General features: G+C 40.0%; 1 protein-coding gene across 6 annotated transcripts in view; it reads left to right on the plus strand.

The window, feature by feature from the left end:
• Positions 1–24,232, plus strand: part of ptprub (protein tyrosine phosphatase receptor type Ub) — a 142,281-nt gene that overhangs the window by 87,535 nt on the left and 30,514 nt on the right. For all 6 annotated transcript variants that reach the window (XM_067510088.1, XM_067510089.1, XM_067510090.1 and 3 more), the window contains 8 exons: positions 2,267–2,560; positions 9,438–9,755; positions 11,582–11,691; positions 13,893–14,094; positions 15,624–15,726; positions 15,814–16,087; positions 20,867–20,903; positions 24,088–24,226. In XM_067510088.1, coding sequence (XP_067366189.1) covers positions 2,267–2,560; positions 9,438–9,755; positions 11,582–11,691; positions 13,893–14,094; positions 15,624–15,726; positions 15,814–16,087; positions 20,867–20,903; positions 24,088–24,226 — 1,477 coding nt within the window. The remainder of the gene's footprint in view (positions 1–2,266; positions 2,561–9,437; positions 9,756–11,581; positions 11,692–13,892; positions 14,095–15,623; positions 15,727–15,813; positions 16,088–20,866; positions 20,904–24,087; positions 24,227–24,232) is intronic.

Below are 24,232 nucleotides of genomic sequence, written 5' to 3' on the forward strand. Positions count from 1 at the left end.
TCTTATTGGTCACAGTAGATTACTGTGTGTGATTCAAAGACATATTAAAAATGAAACAAACTGTGATAGTCAACAGTGAAACATTTTAAATTACACACAGGACATCATTTTTGCATGATGGTGGAAATCATAAACACCTATTTCAAACTTCCACAGATACTACTTTCAAAGAACCCCTTAATTACAATTTGAATTTCACTCAAAACACATTGAATGAATACCACATGCCTGACATGTTGTTTTCTGCGACGGGGTTGTCAAACTGTCTTTCATAATCAGCTCTTCAGCTCTCTGTCAAAAAGCTGTTCACTTGGAGTCCTGCAGCCCCTGTCATATCATGTACCAAAGATGGTGACCTCACTCCCATTACCGGCTCCAACCCACAGCCCGACACCGCTTTGACAGCATAGTAATGACATGACTGTGGGATGTTTTGATGGCATAACAAACTCCAGCCCTCAGCAAAGGGAAGATGAGAAAGGGAAATAGGGATGTGAAAGATACTCATTCGCCTTGTCCTCTACTGTATGTGCTTCCTGTTGTTTTGATACAGACTATTGTAGATCCCTTCGACTAATTTCAAAGTATTTATTCATTTTAGTACTGAGTGCCTGATTGCTACAGTACAAAATTAAGACCTTTTAACAAAATGTTACTAAACCCCTGTCACCAGTAGCTGCCAGTAAGCCTGCAGTCAGGTATTAGAAAAGCCATTCAATCTAATTTAACATATTCATACTCCCATCAAATAAGTAATATTGTATTTGTGTCACTGTTGCCTTTCTTACTTTTTAATAACCTGCCCAAAGATGTTTTTTTCTGGCAAACTCATTCTGCACCATGAATTAGTGTGATGGCCAGCCATAAGTCGTATTCAAGTTTGAGTCAACTAGCTGTAACTCTATAATCTATTTCACAGGAGCTGAGGCCGAGCCCTAATGAGACTTTAAGAAATCACTTCCCCACATCGTGAGCCTTCTCATCTCCTTAATGAGTTGGACCCATTCATTTCAAGACCATAGATCGTTGGCAGGAATCATGATGAAGCTCCCTTATTGCCCCATAGAGAGAACAAAATTGTACACAAAATAAATATAACATTTTCCTCTTTCTCCCTGAGGTGCTACATGTCTCTGGCTTTTGTTGTGGCCCCATGATTGCCATATTTTAATCCTGAGCAGATTTGTGGATGTTTTTTCACAGATTTGCAGCCTGTTAAAGCATAAATCTCTGCATAGAAAAATCCTTAATTAAACAGAAAGTAGTGCTGAGAGTAATGTTTACTTTCAGGATAACTGCGTACTTTGGGAAACAGTGAAAATCACAACTAATAGTATGCTGAGAACAAAATAAATGTGAAATAAAGTTAATTAACAGAAGCAAATCCAAAAGTCAAATGTGTTTATTAAAACTGTAAACTTGAACTGATAGAAATGTTACCACCCCCAGTAGCTGCCTGCCTGTGGCCTAACTTTGGCATTTCATGCATTTACTGGATGGTGCAGCTATTGACAGACAAAGATGAGCTGATGCTGGGAGAAGGAAATCTGTGCAGAGGAGAGGTGAGGTGCTGGTAAACCCACAGAGAGGAGGGCCATAAAAGACAGAGGCACCTCTGCAGGAATGAAGGATTAGTCACAGCCACAGATCTAACTCTGATCTTTTCTCATGCTTTGTCCTCATTCCTTTTGCATTCCCTTCCCTCCCTCACACTGTTGCCGTGTAATTGTTCAGTGGCTTGGATCTGCCAGTAAGTGACATTTGACCAGTGGGCTCTGGAATTAATCATTGCTTTGGTAATCTTTACCGACAGTGATGCAGAGTCTCCTCTTTCATCATGGTGACCAGCTGGGAAGACAGAACACTGAGTTAGAGAAAAAAGATGTACAGCTCTTAATCCTTCGGTTACAAAGATCATACACATTTTATGTGCTGCATGCACAAAGGGGTTTTCACTCACTACTTTGCTAAAATGTATGCCAGGCTGTGAATGCCTTGTTAATAGGTATAACTAATCTGCTATTTGTACAGAGTTTGACCTGCTCACAACCTGCTGTCTCTAGGGACTAATTTAAGACTCAGTGGGCTTTAACATAATGAGAAATCTGTTTGCACACAACTGACTAATAAAATGAATACCACAACTTTACCTCTCCAGACTCCTAAGCAGTGCAATGCGCCCACAAGAAAATGCTTTTACCAATAAAACCCTGTGGTTGAACAGGAAATGGAAAAAAAAACAACTGCTTTTTATTTCGTCTGACAGTACCGCCATCACCCATTGCACCACCCCAGCTGCTGCGTGCCGGCTCTACTTACCTGATCATCCAGCTCAACACCAACTCTATCCTGGGAGATGGCCCCATTATCAGGAAAGAGATTGAGTACCGTGCGAGCCAGTCACCATGGTCAGAGGTGCATGGAGTAAACATGGTCACCTATAAGCTGTGGCACCTGGATCCAGACACAGAGTATCACATCAGTGTGCTGTTGACTCGGCCTGGAGATGGAGGAACTGGCCCACCTGGACCACCTCTCGTGAGCAGGACCAAGTGTGCTGGTGAGTTCCCTGATGTTAACCCACTGGGTGTAGTTGCTGTGGCTTCTGTAAATGTCTCTGGCTATTGATGTGGCCTCATGGTTGTTATATGATAATCCTTAGGTCATTTTAGGATGTGTTTTCAGGGATTTGTGGTCTATTAAAAAATAAAAATCTCAGTACAGAGAAATATTTAATCAAGCCAAAAGTAGCTTTGAGAACAGTGTTTAGTTGTAGCTCCGTGTACTAAGTGAAACAATGACAAAAACAACAATCAATATATAATGCTGGAGTAAAATGTAAATAAACAAATTAAATGAACGAAAACCATTTGTGTTTAATATTTTAACATATTTGTTGTAGCTGTATACTTTAACTGCAACAGAAATGTGCTGAACAAAATTTGGACCTCATTAGGGGAGCAAAAACTGTTGTGAGGCTATTATATTTGTCTAACGCAGTGGTTCCAAATCTTTTCCAAACATTATATTTGAGATCTGTTGTGACAGTTTATGGTCTATATAAGTGATTTGCTCAACTAAAAGATTTTTTCCTCCCCACATTTTAACTTTTTGCAGTTTAGAGCCCTGAAGAGCTGAAAGTATCAAGTATTAAAAAAAAGCTGAAAATATAAAACATACTAAATAATTTCTGTAACAAAAATATTGTTTTATTCTTATCCTTCTAATAATCTTTCGACCCCCTCAGATTTATTTTGCAACCCCCTGAAGGGTCCCAACCTCCTCCTTGGAAACCACTGACCTAATGTATCATTTTTGTACCCAAGTTCACATAGCATCATGTGAATGCAGGCTATGTTTGAAATAGATCTCAGAACAGAGGTTCAGGCAGTTATGACTATCATCATTAGTTACACCACCATCTCTATTTTAATGCCTGCCTCTAAACATGAAAGTGTGACTGCTACTGCAAAGTGCCTCGCACACCTCCCACCACCCAGATTTAAGCCATATGTTATTTGTTGTGAGCTGAATCATACAGTATTGTCTGCCTTATCACTCACATCTTTTCCAAACCAGGAACCAATCACTGGATTTTGTAGTATGTTGTCATAGCGATAACAGACTGTGTCGTCTATTTACAGTAGTTGTTTCCCAGTTGGAATTTTGGGTTTCTCTCACCACAATTCGACAAGACTCTTTTTTTTAAATAAGGCTGGAATGTTGCTCTAAAAGGACCCAGCATTCAGGGGAATTACAGTGTTCAGGTGATGCAGCCCTGAACACCTGGCTGTTCACTAGAAACAAAGAGCTTCAATCCAATGTGTGCCAAGATGGTGCCATGTGCAACCTTTTTCTAAATTACAAAGTCTTATACATTTAATCTAGATGAAAACACTCCTATGTAAATGTGTCTTGTTTGCACTTAATGAAGTCATTCCACTAAAGATCCACAGCTCAAAGCATGGATGCAGTCACACACCATAACTTCAGAGAGTCTTACATTATGGGGCTCCATCTGTCACGATAATCTGCAAAAATTCAATCAGAGAAGAGCTGATAGATAAGTTCTGATTCTCACTGCATACTTATCTCATACAAAAAAAACATTCGCTATCACTGGCGTTTTCTGAAGTCTGAAGCTGAGGAATCTGAAAGCAAGACTTTTTTGAGCTGGCAGCATGGCAGTGTTGGAGTGACGGTTATTTGAAAGATAACAGCTGGCTGAACAGCTGCCTAAAGCGGTCTTCTTTGGTATCTTCTGGAAAAGATGGAACTTTTATTTGACAAGTGCAATACATGGACTTCAATTTGTAGGTTACAGTAGTGGAGGAATGTCTATCACAATTCACACACTGACAATGGAGCAGTGGAGGACTAATGGTTATAGAGCTTGTCACTCAAAGGTCGCCAGTTCAATCTCCTGGACCAGCAGCATTGAATCTGGCTGAGACAAGTACAAGTGCTTGCTTGGTTCTCCATATCAACACCACTGTGATGCCCTTGAACAAGGCCCTTTGGCCCAGCTGCTCTAGTTAATCTGTTCAGTGGTCAGAGGTTAAACTGTGGTTATACTGGGCAACTTCCTATGGAAAATGTAATGTTATTTCATTGATAATTATTAATACTAATTATTTTCTTTGATCAGTCTAAGTTACACTGCCTGGACAAAAAAGTCACCACCTGGATTTAACTAAGAAAATAGGTTGGAGCCTTCAATTGGATAATTACTGCCGTGACTAATATGTCTCAGCTGGCAACAAGTTATTCATCCCTAAATGATGCAATAATTAACTGACTACTTAAAAGTTTTTCCATCAATAGGTCTGTTTGGCTGATGTGATGGGCATATTTTGAGATTACATTGCCAGGATTTATCAGGCTTAAATTTTTAAAGAGCTGAAAAATTATTTTCAAACATAGATTGGTCACCTTAACCCCATTGACAATCTTTAGGATGTGTTGGAGAGGACTTTACACAGAAGTCGGACTCCATGGTAAAAAATTAATTAAACTCTGGATGGAAATAATGTCGTGACATTGCATTACCTCATTTAAATTATGCCGCAATGAATGTGGGCCAGAATCAAAGCTAAAGGTGGTTCAACAAAACAGAGTATGTGAAGTTTCTTTAGTGTATTTCAAAAAAGGCTGAAATAATGAATTTACAGAAACCAATTTGATATATTCTGATTGCTTGTTTTGTCCCAACAAAAATCCAACACTACAATATATTTGGCTTTCTTACTTAAATGAAACATTTAAAACTGGGCCCAGAATACATTTGGCATTTGTTCTTGGGAAATGATAAATACAGTAATACATTACTAGATTAATAAACTATTGCCCAACTAATTTTATTAATAACTACTTTAACTGTTGGCTAGCTTTCTGTTTCCTCTTTATTTTAATATTAAATTATATTATGGTATTATAAAATCATTTTGTAGCATATAATTTTAATAAAATATAATATTTGCATTTTCATAATTTGATTATGTGAACGTGCTTCCATCAGTCTTTTTTAGTTGTACCACTTGCTATAATATCTGTAATATTGGAGACACAGAACACCCATGGAGATGAGCAGGATACCAGAAGGCGACAGCTACTGTATGCCCACTAGTAAATATATATAGAGCACCAAGAATCTTGTTTTAATGCAGATGCACACAGCCAGTCATTACTGCTGACAAAATCGGCAATGTATGCATTGTGGTCACAGGCATACAAAACGGAGAGCTTTGTGCCACCCAAAAGGCAGTCTGTGGATTCGTGTCATCCATGGTCATCACTCTTTTCTATGCCCAATGGTCTCTTCCTGCCACACACCATCCCTCACATATCTCCCTACTCTGCTCCAGTAGAGCCTCCCTGGCTCCCCTCTCCTGTGACATATTAAAGCTACTCTCCTCTCCCAACAGCCGACGACACCCCTCATTCATCAGGCACTATGAGTGAGCTCACCTCCCTCACACTCCTCCCTTCTCAACTCTGAAAATTTACACGTTAAAAAAGTAAAAAGAGTAAAAAAAAGTAAAAGAGTAAAAAACCACAACCAAACCAAAAGGGTGGAGACCAGATGGATGTCTGTGGGGCAGGATTGTGAGTCAGGGGGGGAGATCGTAGTTTTTCCAAGTAAGAGAGTGAAACGGTAAAGAAAGAGGTGAGTAAATGTGTGAGAGGTGAAGCGAGAGAGGATTCACAACGTACGGAAATTGCTTTCACGGCTGCCGATATTGGTGTTTGTGAAAGTCACTAAACTCAGCCTTTAATGATGTATTTACATTTCAACCACTGTGACATTAGCGTGTTCAACCATGTGTGGGATAAGTAATACTACTGTGTTTGCTGAACTGTTAAACGACATTTAGATGCAGTACTAGTTCAATACAGAGGAAGTATAGGCAAAATTAATTTAGCCTGTTTTTGTGTCTTGTAGTTATAAGTTAGCTGTGAATGTTTGTTAGATGTTTTTGTAGTACTGGTGCATAGGATTGACTCCTCTGTGACCAGATTAGTGTTTGCACTTCCTACCTGGGTGTGTTGATGTGTTTTACACCTTACAGTAAGCTGCAGCTTCCTTAACTTGGTGTATCTCACTACCTTGACCCTCCAAGGGATTCTAATCCTCACCCTGACCCGTCCTTCAAACCATCTGGTCCAAAATAAATGCAGTGGCCAAACATTCTACCACCGAATCCTAATTGCCCCCCACCCCCCACCACCCCTTTGCTGTTAGAGTGATCAGGCATTAACACACAAAAATAGATGGTGGAGGTGGTGATTTTAGGAAGGTGGTAATTATCCAGTAAACAGAAGGGATGTTTGGGCTGTCTTTGTACTTAGGGGCGAAGTGAATTTCCTCTCCAGAAGCTGTGTCTCACCACTGTGACTAATCTTACTCTTTCATGGTCATGCTGAATATTTACCAAACATGCTAGCTGGCCAGCTTTACTGTATACATACACAGCCTTGCGGAGCCGAGCTGTCCTCGTGAGGTGCTGTAAAACTAATGGCCGTGAATGTGAACATGGTCTCCGCCTGGCTCTGATGGCCATCCAGGTGTGCTTGATGAGCCATTGCTGTGATTATCAGCACGGTGCATTAGCACAGCTTGAAGCCCCTCAAGTAAATCACTGAGGAGAGGCGAGCATTTGTACTGCAGGTGGTCCCCAAACCACGTTAATGGGCTTCCACCTGCTGCTGGGTCACTGAACCTTCTGGAAAGCCCCAGCCCATGATGCTCTCGGTCTGTTAGGGGGAGCAAACACAGGAGCCTGACTAAAATTAGTCACACTGGGAACACAAGTGCTTTGCCATTTTTGGCATGTCGTTCATCATGTCTTCCATTTGGAGCCAGAATTCCCTATACGTGCATGTTTGGGGTGCTTGGATTTATGCGTGCTTGTGTTTTTTGCCTGCACTTGGTCATAGTCAAACTTGTCTGTATAAATTTTGTTTTCCCATCTGACACAGTCAGTCCAGATACCCTCCCCCCCAAACAGAGGTGTGCAATCTAAGGCAGCTCTTCTCTGTCCTGCTGCTGTCCCATGTCACAGTTAAAACTGAGATAATAAACTTGAACCTGTCACATCCACTCTGACTTCCAATCTCAAAGGATCAACATGGTGCTATGGGCTGCAGTTTACACGCCACAGGGTGCCAGAGAATGGGTACCCGTGGCACACAGACCAATAAGACGAGGCTAGGGGAAGGGGCTGGCACAAATGTCCACTTTGAGAAACCTTCCCACAATGAACACACTGTGGCCTCTTTGGCGGCACTTTCATCAACCCAGCAGTTAAATGCCTCTCTTTATTTAGCTCTTGGACTGTGCAGACTATCAATTGCACCATTAAGACAATCCTCAGTCACACTGAACAATGGAACATTAATGTTTCTTGCTGGGTGCAGTCTACTAGTTTGCGATTACTGTGCCCACCCATTAATCTGCAGTCGCATTAGGCTGGATGAGGTTCAGATCAATGCTCTGGTCATATTTCCATCTTGTATCAGATGCCAGAAAACAAATTAAAAGAGAAAGCGGGTTACTGCAGAAGCCTTCCTTGTAGATTGGAATTGTCACTGGCTCTTCCAGTAACAAGTGCATAGGAAACAGGGAATAGGCCTGTTGTATCTGACAATGTGTATATTGTATATGTGTGTTTGTAAATGCAAAATAGATAAAAGTAGGGATGAATCGATAATATATTATCAACTCACCTCTGTCATCATGTATTTTACATGTTATAGACTGATTAAATGATTCAATGGATATGGCTATTTCTTACAGCAAATGTGTGTCTGTCTCTGTGATCATGTGTCCTTGCACACCTACAGTACAGAGCACCTTTCAAATCCATTTTGTTCAATAGTTATTGTATTAGTGCATTAGCTTCTGCTCGGTGATGCATTAGCTGCCTTATTTAAGTTCCCCATACTAATCTATGCTGCAGTAAGCATCACACTGTGCAAGCCAGTCAAGGAATGAAGACCTTGGCCAGTAACCTTAAAGCCCACTGATCTCTCTCTCTGTACCCTATATCTTTGCTGTCATTCCCTGCCTCCCTAGCCCATTTGTCAACGCGCCCTATTAAAAGAATAAAGCTATACAATACCTTATGTAGCATATTGCTTGACAAAAAGGCGTGGATTGTGTTAATAATGGCCACTGATAAATGCCTCCATTGATAGAGAGGATGTCCTTGGCTAAACTCAGCCTCTCCTCCCATTCGGACGTCCTCCTGAACACTGGCTGATCTGTGTCCCCGTGTATAGAGGCTCTCTGTATCTTTCAGCTAGCCATTACATTTGAGGAAGATATCAAAGACAGAGCTGTTGTTCTTTAGTCTGAGTAAGAGAAAGTCAGGGTTAACCCAGGCAGTGACCAGAATTAACTATGTGCCTTCTAAAAATATGCAATAGGCCATTTCGATGACCCAGTAGTAAAAGTGACCACTAGAAGTGAATTCCCTTTTATAACACTGGCATTCGTGTCTGTGGATTTAACCTAAGGGAAAAGGAGCAGTGGATAGTGAATTTGCTCATTGACATGGAGGCAGCGACTGGTGGGAGTGAGATGGTAACCCGCAGCCTGTCTGATTAATTAGCGCAATTGGCATGAGTTCCTACTCTGCGATGAAGGGTGTGGGTGTGTTGTGCCGGCTGGAAACTGTTGACCTCCGTGCTGCAGTGGTGCAATATGGCGGCATGTAGGAGGGGAATAAGTGAATGTCCAGGTTTGCTTTGCCTTGTTACAGCTACTGCTTGTGCAAAAAGAAAGACAGATATATAAAAGAAAAGCTTACACACTAATAGCCAGTTATGTGTGTTTTCCTTTGACATAAATCTTGCTTACTTTTTTACTGCCAACTGTTTTCTTTATTACTCTATTTTCCCACTTTCCCCCAGTAATCCTTTCTTTGTCTTCCCAGAACCCATGCGTGCATTGCGGGACCTCACAGCCCCAGATATCCAGCCCAGACAGTTGACTCTGCAGTGGGAGAATTTGGCGTTCAACTTGACACGTTGCCACACCTACTCAGTGTCCCTGTGCTACCGCTATACCACTGCGGGAGGTGGTGGAGGCCACAACACCACTGTGCGTGAGTGCCTGGCAGTGGAACACAACGCCTCACGCTTCACCCTGCGTGACCTGCCACCCTACCACAGCATCCATGTCCGTCTGTCACTGGCCAACCCAGAGGGGAAGAAAGAGGGCAGAGAGGTCACCTTCCAGACTGAGGAGGACAGTAAGTCTGGGAGGAGTTTACAAGAAACAGAGAGTAGATGAACGGAAAATCATAAGTGGCACATATGTCTTTGAATGGTTCATTCTCTTGATGGTTAAATCAAACAAACAAACAAAAACAACTTTGATTTGTTGCAGTTGAGTAAAATTTGAACATATTTTTGCCCCCTTTTACTTGTTTACACTTGTACTATACTACATTCTAGTGGGAAATATTTAGCCTTCTGCTCCAGCAGTTATTTTACATTCATAACTACAAATGTTGTTTTATTCAGAGTAAGATTTTACTTAAATTAATTCATGAACCTATCAAACACAATTCATAACAGAATATTAAATGTGTGGGTGCTAATCTTTTGGCTTGGGACCCCTCATAAAGTAGCAGTGTCTACTTGGGGCCACTTGTCTGTTTCTGAATGGCTACACCAAGAAGAGGTTTCACCTCTAGACTTCTCAAAACCTTGTTAAGATAATTGTTCAAGACCTAAAGATGCAAGATTAAGGAATACTCTGAAAAATTAATCGAGGTCTGTATGGCAGAATGAACTGGCCACCCAACTGTATGATGTTACAATACTTTTTTAACCTTGTACTCAGTTAGACCTGAGACTGAGTATTTTTATATTATGTTCACATGGATTATTAGAAATAGCATGATGTTTAAACTGTGCCAGAATACCTCAAATTGTTTAACTTTTCTCATAATAAATATCAGAAAAGAGAATATCCAGATCTTAGACTTCCCATAACCTTTACTATGGGGCAATAAATCCACTGTGCCATTAATGGATATAATATACAAATCTATAAATGTATTTGTTTTGGTACATATGTGTTATATTTTTTGAAACACTTGACCAGCATGACCAGCTCCTCTAGGGTTTCTCTAACACATTAGTTACAGGGAGGGTGACCATCCAACTTAGACTGCATCAAGATTGCAAAAGCCCCTTTTTCAATTTCAAATGAAAGTAACATAAAAGAGAAAACATTATATCTGAGACTCTGGCAACCCTGAGATAGGATTTTGTGCTTATTTCTTATCTCCTATTATTCTTTTGTGCCATAGAACACTGTCTGCATGGCAGCTGAGGGACAAATCAATTTTGCCATAAAAAAAATCAAAACAAACAAGATTTTTCAGAAAGAGATATATTAGAAGCAATACAGAAAAAGATCAAGAGCAAGTGTGAAAGCAAAAGAGAAATAGTTTTTATGAAGTGATGAAAGATGAATATGTGTACACATATAGTACGTGTCAATTTTTTTTTTTTTTTTTTTTTGCAAAGCCTTAATAAGCAACTCGGTCCCCCAGACTAACTCAATTAAAAAATAACAGTCGACTCAGCTGTTTGAGTCTTACTTTAGCCCGAGGCCTGTGTCTCACATAACAGTCTTCTTCTGCACAGCACTCACACAATGGGAATTGGAGCTGCAACAAAATGACCCAAAAAAGTGTTTTTACGGTCTATTCTTGAATCCTTACTACCATTTAGACACATGTTCACGAACAAATGTCTGACACTCACTGATCGTTTGTCAATAAATTTCAACAATGACCAAGAATGTATAGAAGATTATGATACGATTCTCATATTTTCTGCCTCTCGTCTGTGTTGTGGTTACATAATTGATGCAGTTCATAAATTAACTGAGTTCTTATCTGATGTTCTCAGCCTGCTGCTCTCAGGCTGTCTGAGTGTCTCATGTGGTGCCTTGTTCTGAGCCACTGTGACGTTCAATTCTGTGATATTGACAGGAGAAGCTAACCACGGAATTAACACTTCGGTTTCTCTGACAAATGTTTATTCTGACAATTCCTTATAGTTCCCGGAGGCATAGCACCAGAGTCGCTCACCTTCACCCCACTCGATGACATGATCTTCCTGAAGTGGGAGGAGCCTGTTGAGCCCAATGGACTTATAACCCAGTATGAGGTGGGACCACATTTCTCTGTCCTGTGGCTTTAAAAACAGCTATAGATTTTCGTTTAGATATTTTGACAATTGTGTAAACATGAACATGAACTGAGTGTTTAAGTGTTTGACGTTGTCCATTCTTAACCTTCAAAACAGTAGTTGACAAAATATTTTTAGCACAGTCCATTGATTAGCTGTTGTAGAGCTTTAAGTCATATTAAATAACCTTCCTCTGCAGATACAAATTGCCCCAGTAATGGCAGAGTTACCACTTAAAATTCGTAGCATTTTTTGAAGCAAGAGGACCTTGGTTTTATACCGTACAAAGGTAGACAGCACAGGCTTATTATTTCTAGCGGATGAAATCAATGGTTGCCAGCACCAGTTGATGATTCATGAAAAGTATATGGAAATAAAGAAACTGCTTTGTTCTTTTATAACAGTGCAGAGCTACAGTAAATAGTCCTAGTTTTGTTCGAAAGCTTGGTGCCATACTTGGAAATGGCAAGGCAACGACCCATTTTCCCTGTTTTGTTGTGATAATAAGATACGGAAAATGAAAAAAAAAAGCTATTATTTGATTTTAGTCTATGTTCTTATAAATGGAAATAGAGAATTAAAATGTGTGTGAAAGTTTTCTTTCTCACTTTTACTTTTATTTTTTTGCTGGATAACACAGATAATCTCGAGTAGGGATACATTTCTGCATTTTCCTAGAGTTGAAATATGCTTCCTTTTTGGTATTCTTGCACCTAGTGCAGAAGTATTTTTCTATTTGTTGAGTGATTTCCTTCACATGCTCCTGCAATTGGTTCAGTACAGATGTGTGGTTAATCAACAAACCACTGTGCTTTACATTGTTCTTCTTTGTTAACCAGCTGTTTAGTGCTGCACCAATAAATGCTCTTAGAGACTTTGTGCACATAGTCTAGTACTTGTCATTACAACAGAGCCCTGCATCATTTTTAAATAACTGCCATGCATGTGTTGTCCTGGAGGCTCTTCATTTGGTGGATAATGTTTTTTATATTAACTGTACACCCTGTCTGTTATTAGATATCAGTAGGCCTGCCTACCTATCCTCAAGCCTTAGCCTCTCTTGCAGTGTCGCCTCAAGGATATTATTAAATAGGATTTGTGGTTTGACATATAAAGGGGAGGCTACACAGGATTTTTACCCTGTAGTGTGTTGAAATCCTTCGAATGACAGAGAGAGCTTCATACATAGCTGCAGAAATCCTCTTCATTTCACTCAGATTAAACCATTGACCACTCTGCCTGAGCCCTTCGGCCGCCATGCTGTCCTTCAAGCCCTCCTCACTGCTTGGTGCACTGTTGGGTTTCTTTTATGTCTGCCTTTGTAGAGAAAACACTGAAGTCTGTCCATGTTTAGTCACTGGATGGATTATAATTCTATCTTCACACTAAGGAGGCATGAGTAGGCATTAAGCTCTTCTTATGATAATCAGCACAGCCTTTGGTTTGGCTTGAGTGGCATCTTAAGTGTGTGGTGTGCGTGCGTGTGCGTGTGTGTGTCCTTATTCCTTCAATGAAGTGGATCTTTTCCATCTCAAATATACATCCGAAAATGCTCACCCTTGTCTGATTGCAGTAAGGTCATCTAATTTAGCTACTGCAAGAGGAATTTCTCTTTAGAATACTGTGGAGGAAAGTGAAATCACTTCTCCAGAAACTTTATAAAATATTTGACTTTTTAAGGACATTCACAATAAGTTTTCAGTAATAATAAGAATTAATTGAGCTCATAATCAGTTAGAGAAAAGTATTGATTCAATCATTTGCATACCATTTTTCTCTTCTGTGCAGTCTGTGGGCATAATGTACGCAAACACACTTATGAGAAAACCATGTACCACTCACAATACAAGTAACCCCAGGTCGTATGGCATTAAACAGTGTCTGGGGCAACCAAGACCTATATATCTTAAACTATAAAGCCACATGAATGTACTAATTTAGAGCAGATTAATTCCACATTTTGATATGATGAAATGAATCGTATCAGTGAAACCTTAAAGTTACCTCTTATGACAGCCCTATTTGTGTATGCTGTTAATGACCTCTGATGATCCAAAATGAAGCTTTCACTTAACATTTGTCGCAGCTGCAAAATAAAGTATAAAATCTGTGCAAATGTAACTTTGTATTTAATTATTTATTTATATTAAGACCATTTTTTCCTTTTCTCATCACAACAGATCAGTTACCAGAGCATTGAGTCGTCTGATCCAGGCATTAATGTCCCAGGACCTAGGAGAACGGTGTCAAAACTGAAGAATGAGACCTACCATATGTTCTCCAACCTCCATCCTGGAACTACTTACTTAATCTCCGTCCGTGCCCGTACAGCCAAGGGCTTTGGCCAGACTGCTCTTACTGAAATCACCACTAACATATCAGGTATTGGCAGCACTGACCAAGCAAGGGAGTGTGAAATCCATCGTAAAATCATAAATGGAAATGGAAACAGGCAGCCTCTCTATGTAGTTTTTGCTACATCCATACCTGATTCAATGTGCTGGTACAACACCAGACCTCACCCAAACTGTGCTATAATTAGGATACGTGTTTTCTCCCTTTTGACCTCAGTATCATTCCTCTTTCACAATGGTACAACTACTGCTCCCAGAGTGTAAGAAGTATTTTACATTGCCTCTCCAAACCAGTGACACACTGTCATCTCACAGTCCTCAAGACATAAATTAACCTGTAGGAAGCAGAGAAGCACCACAGAGAGGGTCACTGCTGTGTGTTGTGCGTAAAGAAAGATGCACTACATTCCGGGGACCAGAATGTCACATCTGAGAGTCTCAGAGCTTATTACTGGTGATAGAAATCCACCCTCTGTGTTTCTGGTTCCTTTTAATGATGGATTTGTGCTTGTTAAGGGATGGGATTACACCTCTTAAGGACGCATAACACAGCCACTCCCACCTGGTCTCTCTTGCACATTTACTGTCTCTCATTTCGTCTGCCTCTATACTTTTGCAGTGAGGCTTGGCTTGTTTAAGTGTAGATTTAGTGCACAATCACTGCTTACCGGCTGTATGTCAGAAAGAGCACTGGCGCATATCCAGACCGCAGAGAGAGTCCAAAAGTCTTTGCAGATCATCCTCAACCTTCTTCACTAACTCGCCCACGGTGCAGAACATTCACTTACACTGAGTGTCTCTCAAATCTGCACTGACAGCTAGCAAACACTGAACACCTTCAACAGCTACTACTGTCAGCATCTTCAAGCAATACCCACCACAGACTGTACACACAGACAAGCACACACACACAAACACACACACACACAAACACACACACATACATGCACACGCCTACAGACATGTGCAGCTCTGTGGCTGATATACAATCATCTTTCATACAACAAATGCACCTTTCATTTTCCTTAATGCCTCACCTTAATTGATGGCAGCTCCTTTCTGCTGCGGTATTAGCAAACTGCTTTTTAATATGATAATCATAGATTCCTCATGAACAGTTTGCTCTCCTTCCCCTCGCTAATTGACTACTGATATTAAAGAGAAATGTACCACCACATCTCCTGGGAAGAGCACGACTTTAGCCAAATCCTTTTAAATGAGAAACCCATTCAATTTAGCCTCACTCCCATGACTTTTAATTGGACTTGTATCCAAGACAACTAGAAGAGAAATTCAAACAGTGCTCTGAAAATGTGGATGTGGGTCTTGGGTATATTAGCACTGTTAGCCATTTATGTGAAAAATAAGATGGATCCTTGCTAAAACGCTAAATGGTGTGTGAGTTTCACGAGACCCAGAAAGGCTGAGCATGTTTATGTGGAACTGAGTTAAGGTGGCCAAAATTAGCACTGGATACAGCCAGACAGGTTTTGTGTATGTGCACATGACTAAATTATTTTAGAGATTTAAAGTGAGTGTGTTTCTGTTTATCCTCAGCCCCCACTTTTGATTATGGAGATATGCCTTCCCCTCTGAGTGAGACAGAGAGCACGATTACTGTCCTGCTGCGCCCTGCCCAGGGTAGAGGGGCACCTGTCAGGTCAGGAAACTACCTTACATGCACATATCTAATCCTGTTTTACACAAAACATTGCTTATTAAAAGTGCACATCTACTTTGTGTCCAGTACATACCAGGTGGTGGTTGAAGAGGAGACACAGAAGAAAGTAAAGAGGGAACTGGGGGTTCAGGACTGTTTCCCACTGCCCATGTCCCATGGTGAGGCCCAGGCCCGGGGTACACCACACTACTACACAGCCGAGCTGCCACCCAGCAGTCTGCCAGAGGCCAGTCCCTTCACTGTGGGTGACAATCACACTTACAACGGCTACTGGAACAGCCCCCTGGATCCGCGCAAAAGCTACCTTGTATATTTCCAGGCTATGAGCAACTTCAGAGGGGTGAGTTATTGTAAACTACCACCAGCCGTGCAGCAGCCTGGTTCCAGTTTAGCTCTAGCTGCGTACATTAGTATTCAAAGGAATGCTTCACCTGTGGTGAGTGGTGGTAATGAGTGTCTGTATTTACTGATCAGTGGTTAACGCTGTAGGACAGTTGATCTAGTCTGAGCTCACAACCCCTGATAGAATATTTATGCTGTGAAAGAGATTGTCGGATGGGAACACATTGAGCTGGCAGAGTAACTACTTGGAAATTATGTATGTTTATAACCCACTGCTTTGATTCCCCATAAACAAAGCATCTCTGAAACAGGGAATTACTTGCATGCTTTACTTACAGCAAGCAAAGCTGTAATTAGCTGAAATTACTCATCGTCAACAATGTACTTCACTCGACTTGGCTTTTATTGTTTATCCTATTTCTATACCGTTGTGCTCCTGTCTTTTTACCTCACACCCTTCACTCAGGGGTCCTTGCATTATTTTTCTGAAAATAGTTAAAAAATAGCCAGCAATTGTTAACCAAAGTAACACAAAATCAAACAAAGCTGCTTCGTTTGTGCATTTTTGCCCACATAGCAAAATGTCTGAGAACCTTGGTTGTGGACCTTGTTAGTTGAGAAACACTACATGATTCCACCCTGTTGTTTTTCTTTCCATTTCACCATTCTTTAGCACACAAAGCCCTCTAGTCGCCAGTCATACCCAGTGGACCCCACATTATCTTTCCAAATTCCATTACAGGAAGACCTGCTACCTGGGTGAGGCAATTACTTAAGAATAATTGGGCACAGGTGCAGATGATCAGCGGTAGAATGCTGCTGTTTTAATATTCACAGACTGTGGGAATGTTGCCGTAGGTAACGCAGCCCTCTGTGATCATCAACTGGGAATAAATACATGCAAGCTGGTTTACCAGTTTGTTTGACTTTTTAAGTCCTGTCAGGAGCTGGTTATTTAGTGATCATGTCAATTTTCTTCTTGTTTTTTTTTTTTCTTTCTCTTCCTTTTTGTTTTTATCATTTGAAGTCACTATATTATAAAGTCCCATGAACATAGCTTGGTGGCTCATCCCCACCAGTAGCATCTTTTTCCAACCCAGTGGAGAAACACACGGATAGAGTGCAGTGTGAGCACTTCACACAACCAGGCTACTAAGCATGGGATTAGATAGGGGAGGCCTGGCTTTTCTGGCGGATGGGATTAGGTTTTGTTTTGCCTGGCAGGGGGCCAGCATCCATGACCCACAATGAGTGGGGCACAGTGCCAAATCACACAGCCAACCTTGTCCCCAGTCTTTCTAACCCTGCTGCCTTCGCCTGGAAATACAGTAGCAGAGTCAAAATTGGGCATCAGTCCTCTATTACTGGAGCAGGACCTAAAACAGCCCATTTTTTGTTTTAGTAGAAAATCAACAACATACTAAATAACTGAATAAACCTTGTTCTACTGTCAACATTGCAGAATTAAGATGTTTTTCACTACAAAGTACAGTATTTTTTGTGAATTTTTGTTTCTTCTTTTTTCCATATATTAAGCCTGGGATTTCATCAGTTCAGCACAGTTGAGGGTCAGGTTGTTGCTGGGATTGTAAAATTTTATCAGTAGGCCACATTGAACATGTCACAGCACAGAAACATGACAACATGAACTGACTCCTCAGCATTACAGCAGAATCAGCACAAATAATAGCAGTGATTAGGCGGCTAAATGTGTTACGACACTGATGTCTTCTTTGGACTGCCAGTGATATGACTGTACTTATGCTATGGAGTTATTATTTTTCACTTCACAGTGTTTTGACAGCAGTCAGCCAAGTGTTAATGAGAGACCCCATTAAAACCACAAAGCAGATGTTTGTGCATGTTTGGCTTATGCAGCCTCTATGGATTGGAAAGGTTCAGAATTGCTCAGTGTGTTTTGTGCTATTTTGTATTTTCCTTTGTATTTTGTCTTCCGGCTTATCCACCATGTACAATTATGCATATCAGGCCTGCTACATTTTAACACTGTGCTTGTGCTCTCACAAAAATGTAGGCCAACAAAAAAAAGATTTTGTATGGGAGCAAAACAACATCCAGCACCTGCATGCACTAAGGGATATTCATCTACTGTAGTAGCTTTTGGATTGGATACAGAAGAAAATAATCACCTTTAGTACACTTATGTTCGTTGATAAAACACAAAAAAATATTTTTAGAAGGGAAAAAAAAGAACCTGGTATTCAAACGGTTTTCAGAACAAAAGAACAGAACACAATCAAACATGTAGATAAACAACTGCTGATAAGGGTTTCTTCATATTCCAGTAGTGATAAAGTTGTCATGTTTGACCAGAGGTATTTGCACCCTGGAAACCTTATTAAAATGTAAACTGAATTGTCAGCCTGCTTATTTTATCATTTAATTGTATAGCATAATAAGTCAGGGTTTGTGTGGTTTGTTGAGTTTGTGTTTGTCCTGAATATCTTTGTGCAGTAGCAACTCTGTGGATGATCATCTTCAGTGGGGATAGCAATGGAAATAGTTTAAACAGTATAAGGGACCCATAATATTTGGCGTTTACTCATGCTAATTATCTCGAGAGTCGCTGTCAAGCTTCTCTAATTGCTTTGATTGATCCATCTAAAGAGGTGCTTGAAAGACTATGAATACACACTGTAGCTTTGCAGGGACCATACTATAGCCATTTATAATAACTGCACTTACATTCCCCAACTTCACACACATACACACTCTAAATCCTTGAGTGTGCGCTGTTGGTCCCTGTGCTGTGAGTTGGCATTTTTGTTTTGTATTTTAAGCTGCCAGGAACCACCAGCCCCTCTGGCGTGACTGGCACAACACAACCAGAGGTGTGATGTGTGGTCCACTATCTGGAGCTTGCCATCTCTGAGATGGCAACAGAATAATTTGCATGTGCACGTTGCAGAATACGTTTCTATCTATCACAACAGCCGTTTTTAGCATTATATGCATCTAAATAATGTAAAGTACTCTCTAAATTTGCCAAAGCTTGTAATGATTGTCCATTTGATTCCAAATGCTGTCTCCACAAATTGTAACTTGTTTGTGTAATGGAAAATGTTTCCCATACTGAGTCAATCCCTCAAAAACCCACAGTAATCAGCCGTTTCTTAAGACATACTGTAGAACTTAACCAGGATTGCGCTTTTAAACCCTTTCATTATCAGTGAAAATCAATAAACATTCAGTGGCAATAATGAAGTCAATGTAAAAGGCAATATTACATGTATGCTATGGCATTTTGCTCACATTTAGAAAAGTTTTAACCAAAAAATGTACTAAATTCTACCAAAAAAACCGCCATAAGTAGTACCTTGCCTTTGTTGTATTATTTAAAATATTCTGTTGAATTAAAAAAAATGTGTTTTTTTTCTTTTATTCTATTATTATTTTTGTCAGTTTTAACTGTTAATTATATGGCAAATATAGATAATTATAGGTTCAACGGACGTCCAGTATTTTGGTTTATGATGAAAATCTTTAGAAGTTCTTTATTATTTGTAGATGTCAAATGAGACAGGACCTTTTACTCCTTTTGGCCTTACTTATCACAAAGTTATCACTAAGTAATTTCATTGAAGCGCAACCACCTAAATAAAACCAAAATGTCATATTCTTTAGTACTTGCTTTAGTACTAGCATGTGTAGTTTGTCAATTGCCTTGACTTCACTTGAGTCTTGTTAGTCAGATGTAAAAAGTCAACCTGTACAACAACGTAAAGGAATAGAAAACATTATGTTAGGTGTTGCCAAAAGTTTTTTTCATATACATTCGTATTTTCAAATGCAGATATACAAATACAGGGAGACAATTAGTTTTAAAAAACATTTGCCAGTTACTCCCTGCAATTCACTGAATCTATGGGGCTGGTTTGAGCAAATAAAGAGTATGACAGACATGTTTGTCTGCAGTTTGGGCCTGTATTTTCATATCAAACCCTCGGATTGAGAGCTTGTTTTAAGTATTTGTCAGCCTGAGAAGGATTTTCATAAAAAAAAAAAAAAAAGCAATTTACTGCAGTTTGAGGAAAGCACTTTTTGCTCGTTTCCGAATGGGTACATTTGCATAATTGTCCCATAATGCCTGAATTAGCATCTGTAAATTTTAATTTGATAATGCATCTCCTCCAAGAGGTTGCAGGATGAAATTGGATTAGTCTTGAATCTCATTTGTGCTGTTTGACAAAGCTCCTTTTCATAACACTGAGATGTCATCAGCTGAAATTTGAATAAAATTAATTCCTTTTCATAGTGGTGCATTGGTCTGAAGCCCTTCTCTTAATTATGCTTTCTCCATTTCAACTCTCATCTTTTCTCCTTCAGCAAGAATCTCAAAGCTCCTTCTTTAACACTGCAGCTCTCAGATTTTAGATAGTTTGTGATCTCATGTCATCAATAGGACTTTTAACTCCAAGGTAATTTGCTCTTTTAGGCTTATTCACATTTTGTACTTTGTCTCTAACATAAAGTTAATTGTGGTATTAGAGAAGAGTATGCAATGCGCTGTTTAGTGATTTGAGTATTTAATCAGAGGGTATAAAGTGGGGAGTGGGGATACGGTAATAACTAGGTTCCTCACATTTTGACTTGGGAGCAAATATTCATCCAGAACAGTTTTATGCTGTTGTCATATTTTCAGCATGATTTGTATGTGTGTCTTCACATCATCCTCTTTTCTTTTATCACATCTCTTTTATGCAAAATGCAAAGCGACACCCTCCCCTCTGATGTTTGTGTTTTCGTTCTCTTTCAGGAATCCAGAATAAACTGCATCCGCATTGCTCGCAAAGGTAATTTAACATGAATATTTCTCCTCCTACAAATGCTGTGACCTTGAATATATTTTTCTGCATCAGTTCTGATTGCTTTGGAATATTGCCTACCTTCTTGTTGTTCTAAGATACAGAATTAGGACTTCAGTGGTCTGGTTTGCTTGGGTCTGTACTGCACCATTATTCACCGCTCTCTCTCGCTCTACAAGTACAAAGGTGGGGATCTGGACAAATTTTCTCTGACAGACCTGGTTGTTTAGTGGTGGGCCTCAGAGAAAAGGGCAACAAGCAGTGAGGGATTAGAGGTCAGGCTTTCATCCTGTTTGTTTGGGGGCAGACGCTGGGACACACTAAATCAAAGGCAGTCTCTTTGTTCTCATCAGCAGCACACTAGATGGCTACATCTGAGAGCTATGACCTCAGCACGGTCTAGAAGGGTCCTCCAGATCAAAACTTCCAGATGGAGCTTCCTTGCCCTATCAGTATGAAAAAGCCCTGCCTCCCCTCCTCTTCTGTATCTCAGCTTTTGGATTCAAAGGGACATGAAAAGGGCAGAGAAATTGACTCTAAGTCTTGATGGCATGAGAGCCCCAGTGCCATAGTACACTGTCAGATCACAGTGAATAAAAATCATGTATTTATAGTTATCATAGCACTACTACTGTAAGCAGAGCCTTGCAACTAAATTGACTTGGCGTGGTGTTTTTTCTTGGTGAAGGCCTTTTTTGTAAGTGAAAAATGAAAGAGATGAGCCTCTGCTCAAGCATAAAGCCAAAAGGCAAGGCCAGCCATTTCAGCTCAGCGTCTCACTCCATCTGCCCCACACTGACACCCGGTTGGGCATTGATTAATTATGCTTTGTCACAGCAATGGGCTTTAAGCTGTGCTTGGGCCTTTCTTTGACACTAACGAATGAAATAAAGAAATAAAGGCATAAGAGAGCTCTAACAGTTAAACAAGCTGGACATTAACAATAAAACAAAAATTGAAAGGAGAGAAGGGACAGTCTCGTGTAAAAAAAAAAAAAAAAAAAAAAAAAGGTATTGCGCAATTAAGAGTAATAATTTAAACTGCATTACATCCACTTACTGGTTGATGTAAGCAAAAAACACCTTCAAAGACAAATCCAGAGGAATAAAATCTTGGTGCGATTTCTAATATCAAGCTGCGACAGGTCCTCAACAGTTTTTTTTCATTGCTGGTTGTGATCTCCATGATCCCTGTACCATTAACATAGCCTCCGCATCATCAGGTCCTAAGGCGTTATTATCAAGCAGCCCATCACAAGCAAAGTGGAGGCAAATGATTCCGGCTTGGATAACAAAACTAGAGATTACATTTCAACTTCCAGGTGACAGTTTAATTAAGGATCCTCTGGCAGGCTCAGCACAACAAAAGACTTCCATTTCTCCTCTAAGTGCCAATTTCCACCATCGGGCAGCTGGCAGGTGCATGGATTCATGTGGAAATCTATTTCATGCTTGTGTTTGGCTTAATAGAAATTTTGAGGCTAAATGTGGCAAAACCGCCTTATCTGTCCAAAATGTCAGAAAACTGAAATTGATTTTTCACCTTCTCATCTACTATTTAGTCAGCATATCGTACCTCAGTATTTCAGATGTAATTTTAAATGAAGTCACACCATAAAATAAACAGTGAGCGTTGGGATTGCGGCTGAGGCTATTTTTTGAATGGAGCACCTCCAGTTGGGCTGAAATCTTTATTTTCAGTGAGAGTAGCTCAGACAGAAAGGTATCTTTGTTTTCTTTGTGTGAAACCACATAAAGTCATTCCATTCACAGTCAGGCTAAACCCTCTCTACTGCTACTGAAAACGAAAGTATACCTGTCAGATGTGGTGTGTTTACACTGAACAGCACACATACATTTTGGAAACATATCACACAGATAAAAATCTGTGTTTTTTTTTTCTAATGAATAATTTTCTCTGTTTCTCTCATCCCTCACTGATTTTAAATCCAACCAAATAATAAACTTATACCATCCTAGTACTTTCATCTTTATTTGGGATGAGGGCTTTAAAGCACCCATACAGTGCTCACTGCTGCACATACTGTAGCTGGGCTAAAACATGGCTCTGTTTTAATTTCTCCTGCCCCAGATCTGATTCTTCCCCAGCAGGCTGCAAGATAGAACTCTATCCCCAGGCTTGCTCTGACTTTCTCCCACTCTCCAGATTGGTTTTTCTGTTCCAATAGGCTCAGAAGGGCTAGTTTCAGGGCTGTCAAAGCCTGGAGGACAGGATAGCTCAGAGGAAAAAAACTAGATCAGTTCGCCCCAGAACAAAACAAAGAAAGACACCATTTACATAAATATGATGCTTTATGCTTGAGAAATGAATAACCTGGTATTATGATAACGACCTTTCTCGTAGCTCTCAGACACCTTGAGATTATACCATAGGGCTGTGTGGATGGCTTGTGAATGGGAAAACATAATACTTAATTCAGTTTTGAGTAGAAATGCACCTCAGATGCAGTGTGTGCACAATAGCATAACAATGCACAATTGCAATATGCAAAGGTTTATTGTTGCAAAGTTATTGTACATCTTGGCAGAACAATGCCTTTCAAGCATTTATGTTTGTGATAAATTAATCTTAGCAAATTCCCAGCTTACCCTAGAATATTTGCAGCTCTTGTGAAAATTTTCTATTCTACAACAATTAATAGGAACCTGATAATTTCTTGATCGCCATTGCTTGTAAATAATATAACGTCTAAATAACAGATAACAGAAAACTTTACAGAAAACAAAACTACTCTGCCTGCAAACCATTGATTTTGTTTTTCAAAGTGTTACTTGTCTTGTATCTCAATTTGGGCAATTACAGTCAGCCTTGCTCAAGAAACACCTTCTTTATTTGCATGTCTCTTTCATTGCTGTTACTTTAAAATACCTATTTTTTAAAATACCTACCTAAAAAGCTATTGTGCAGAAATGTGTGAAATGTAGGTTTGGCGAACTGTCCTCACAGTAGCCAGGATAAGCTGTGTCTTCCCATGTAAAAACTGTGAAAATAAAGTTTGTATTCAAGATGGATAAATTCTTCAATCCTATCAATTTACAACTTACTCGTTTCTGTTTCACAGTTTTAAATCAAACTTACTGTACTTCAAATCAACATGGCACATTCCTTCATGTGCCATATTTGCTTTGTGCCCCTCTGTGCTGGCATCTAGCGGCTTGTAAAGATCACCGCAAAGCTCTGGAGGTCTCCCAACACTCTGAAGAGATGGGTTTAATTCTCGGGGTGTGTGCCGGAGGTCTGGTAGTCCTCATCCTGTTGCTGGGTGCCGTCATCATCATCATTAAGAAAGGGTAAGT

Source organism: Channa argus, chromosome 7, assembly GCF_033026475.1.
Source record: "Channa argus isolate prfri chromosome 7, Channa argus male v1.0, whole genome shotgun sequence".
Lineage (NCBI taxonomy): Eukaryota > Metazoa > Chordata > Actinopteri > Anabantiformes > Channidae > Channa > Channa argus.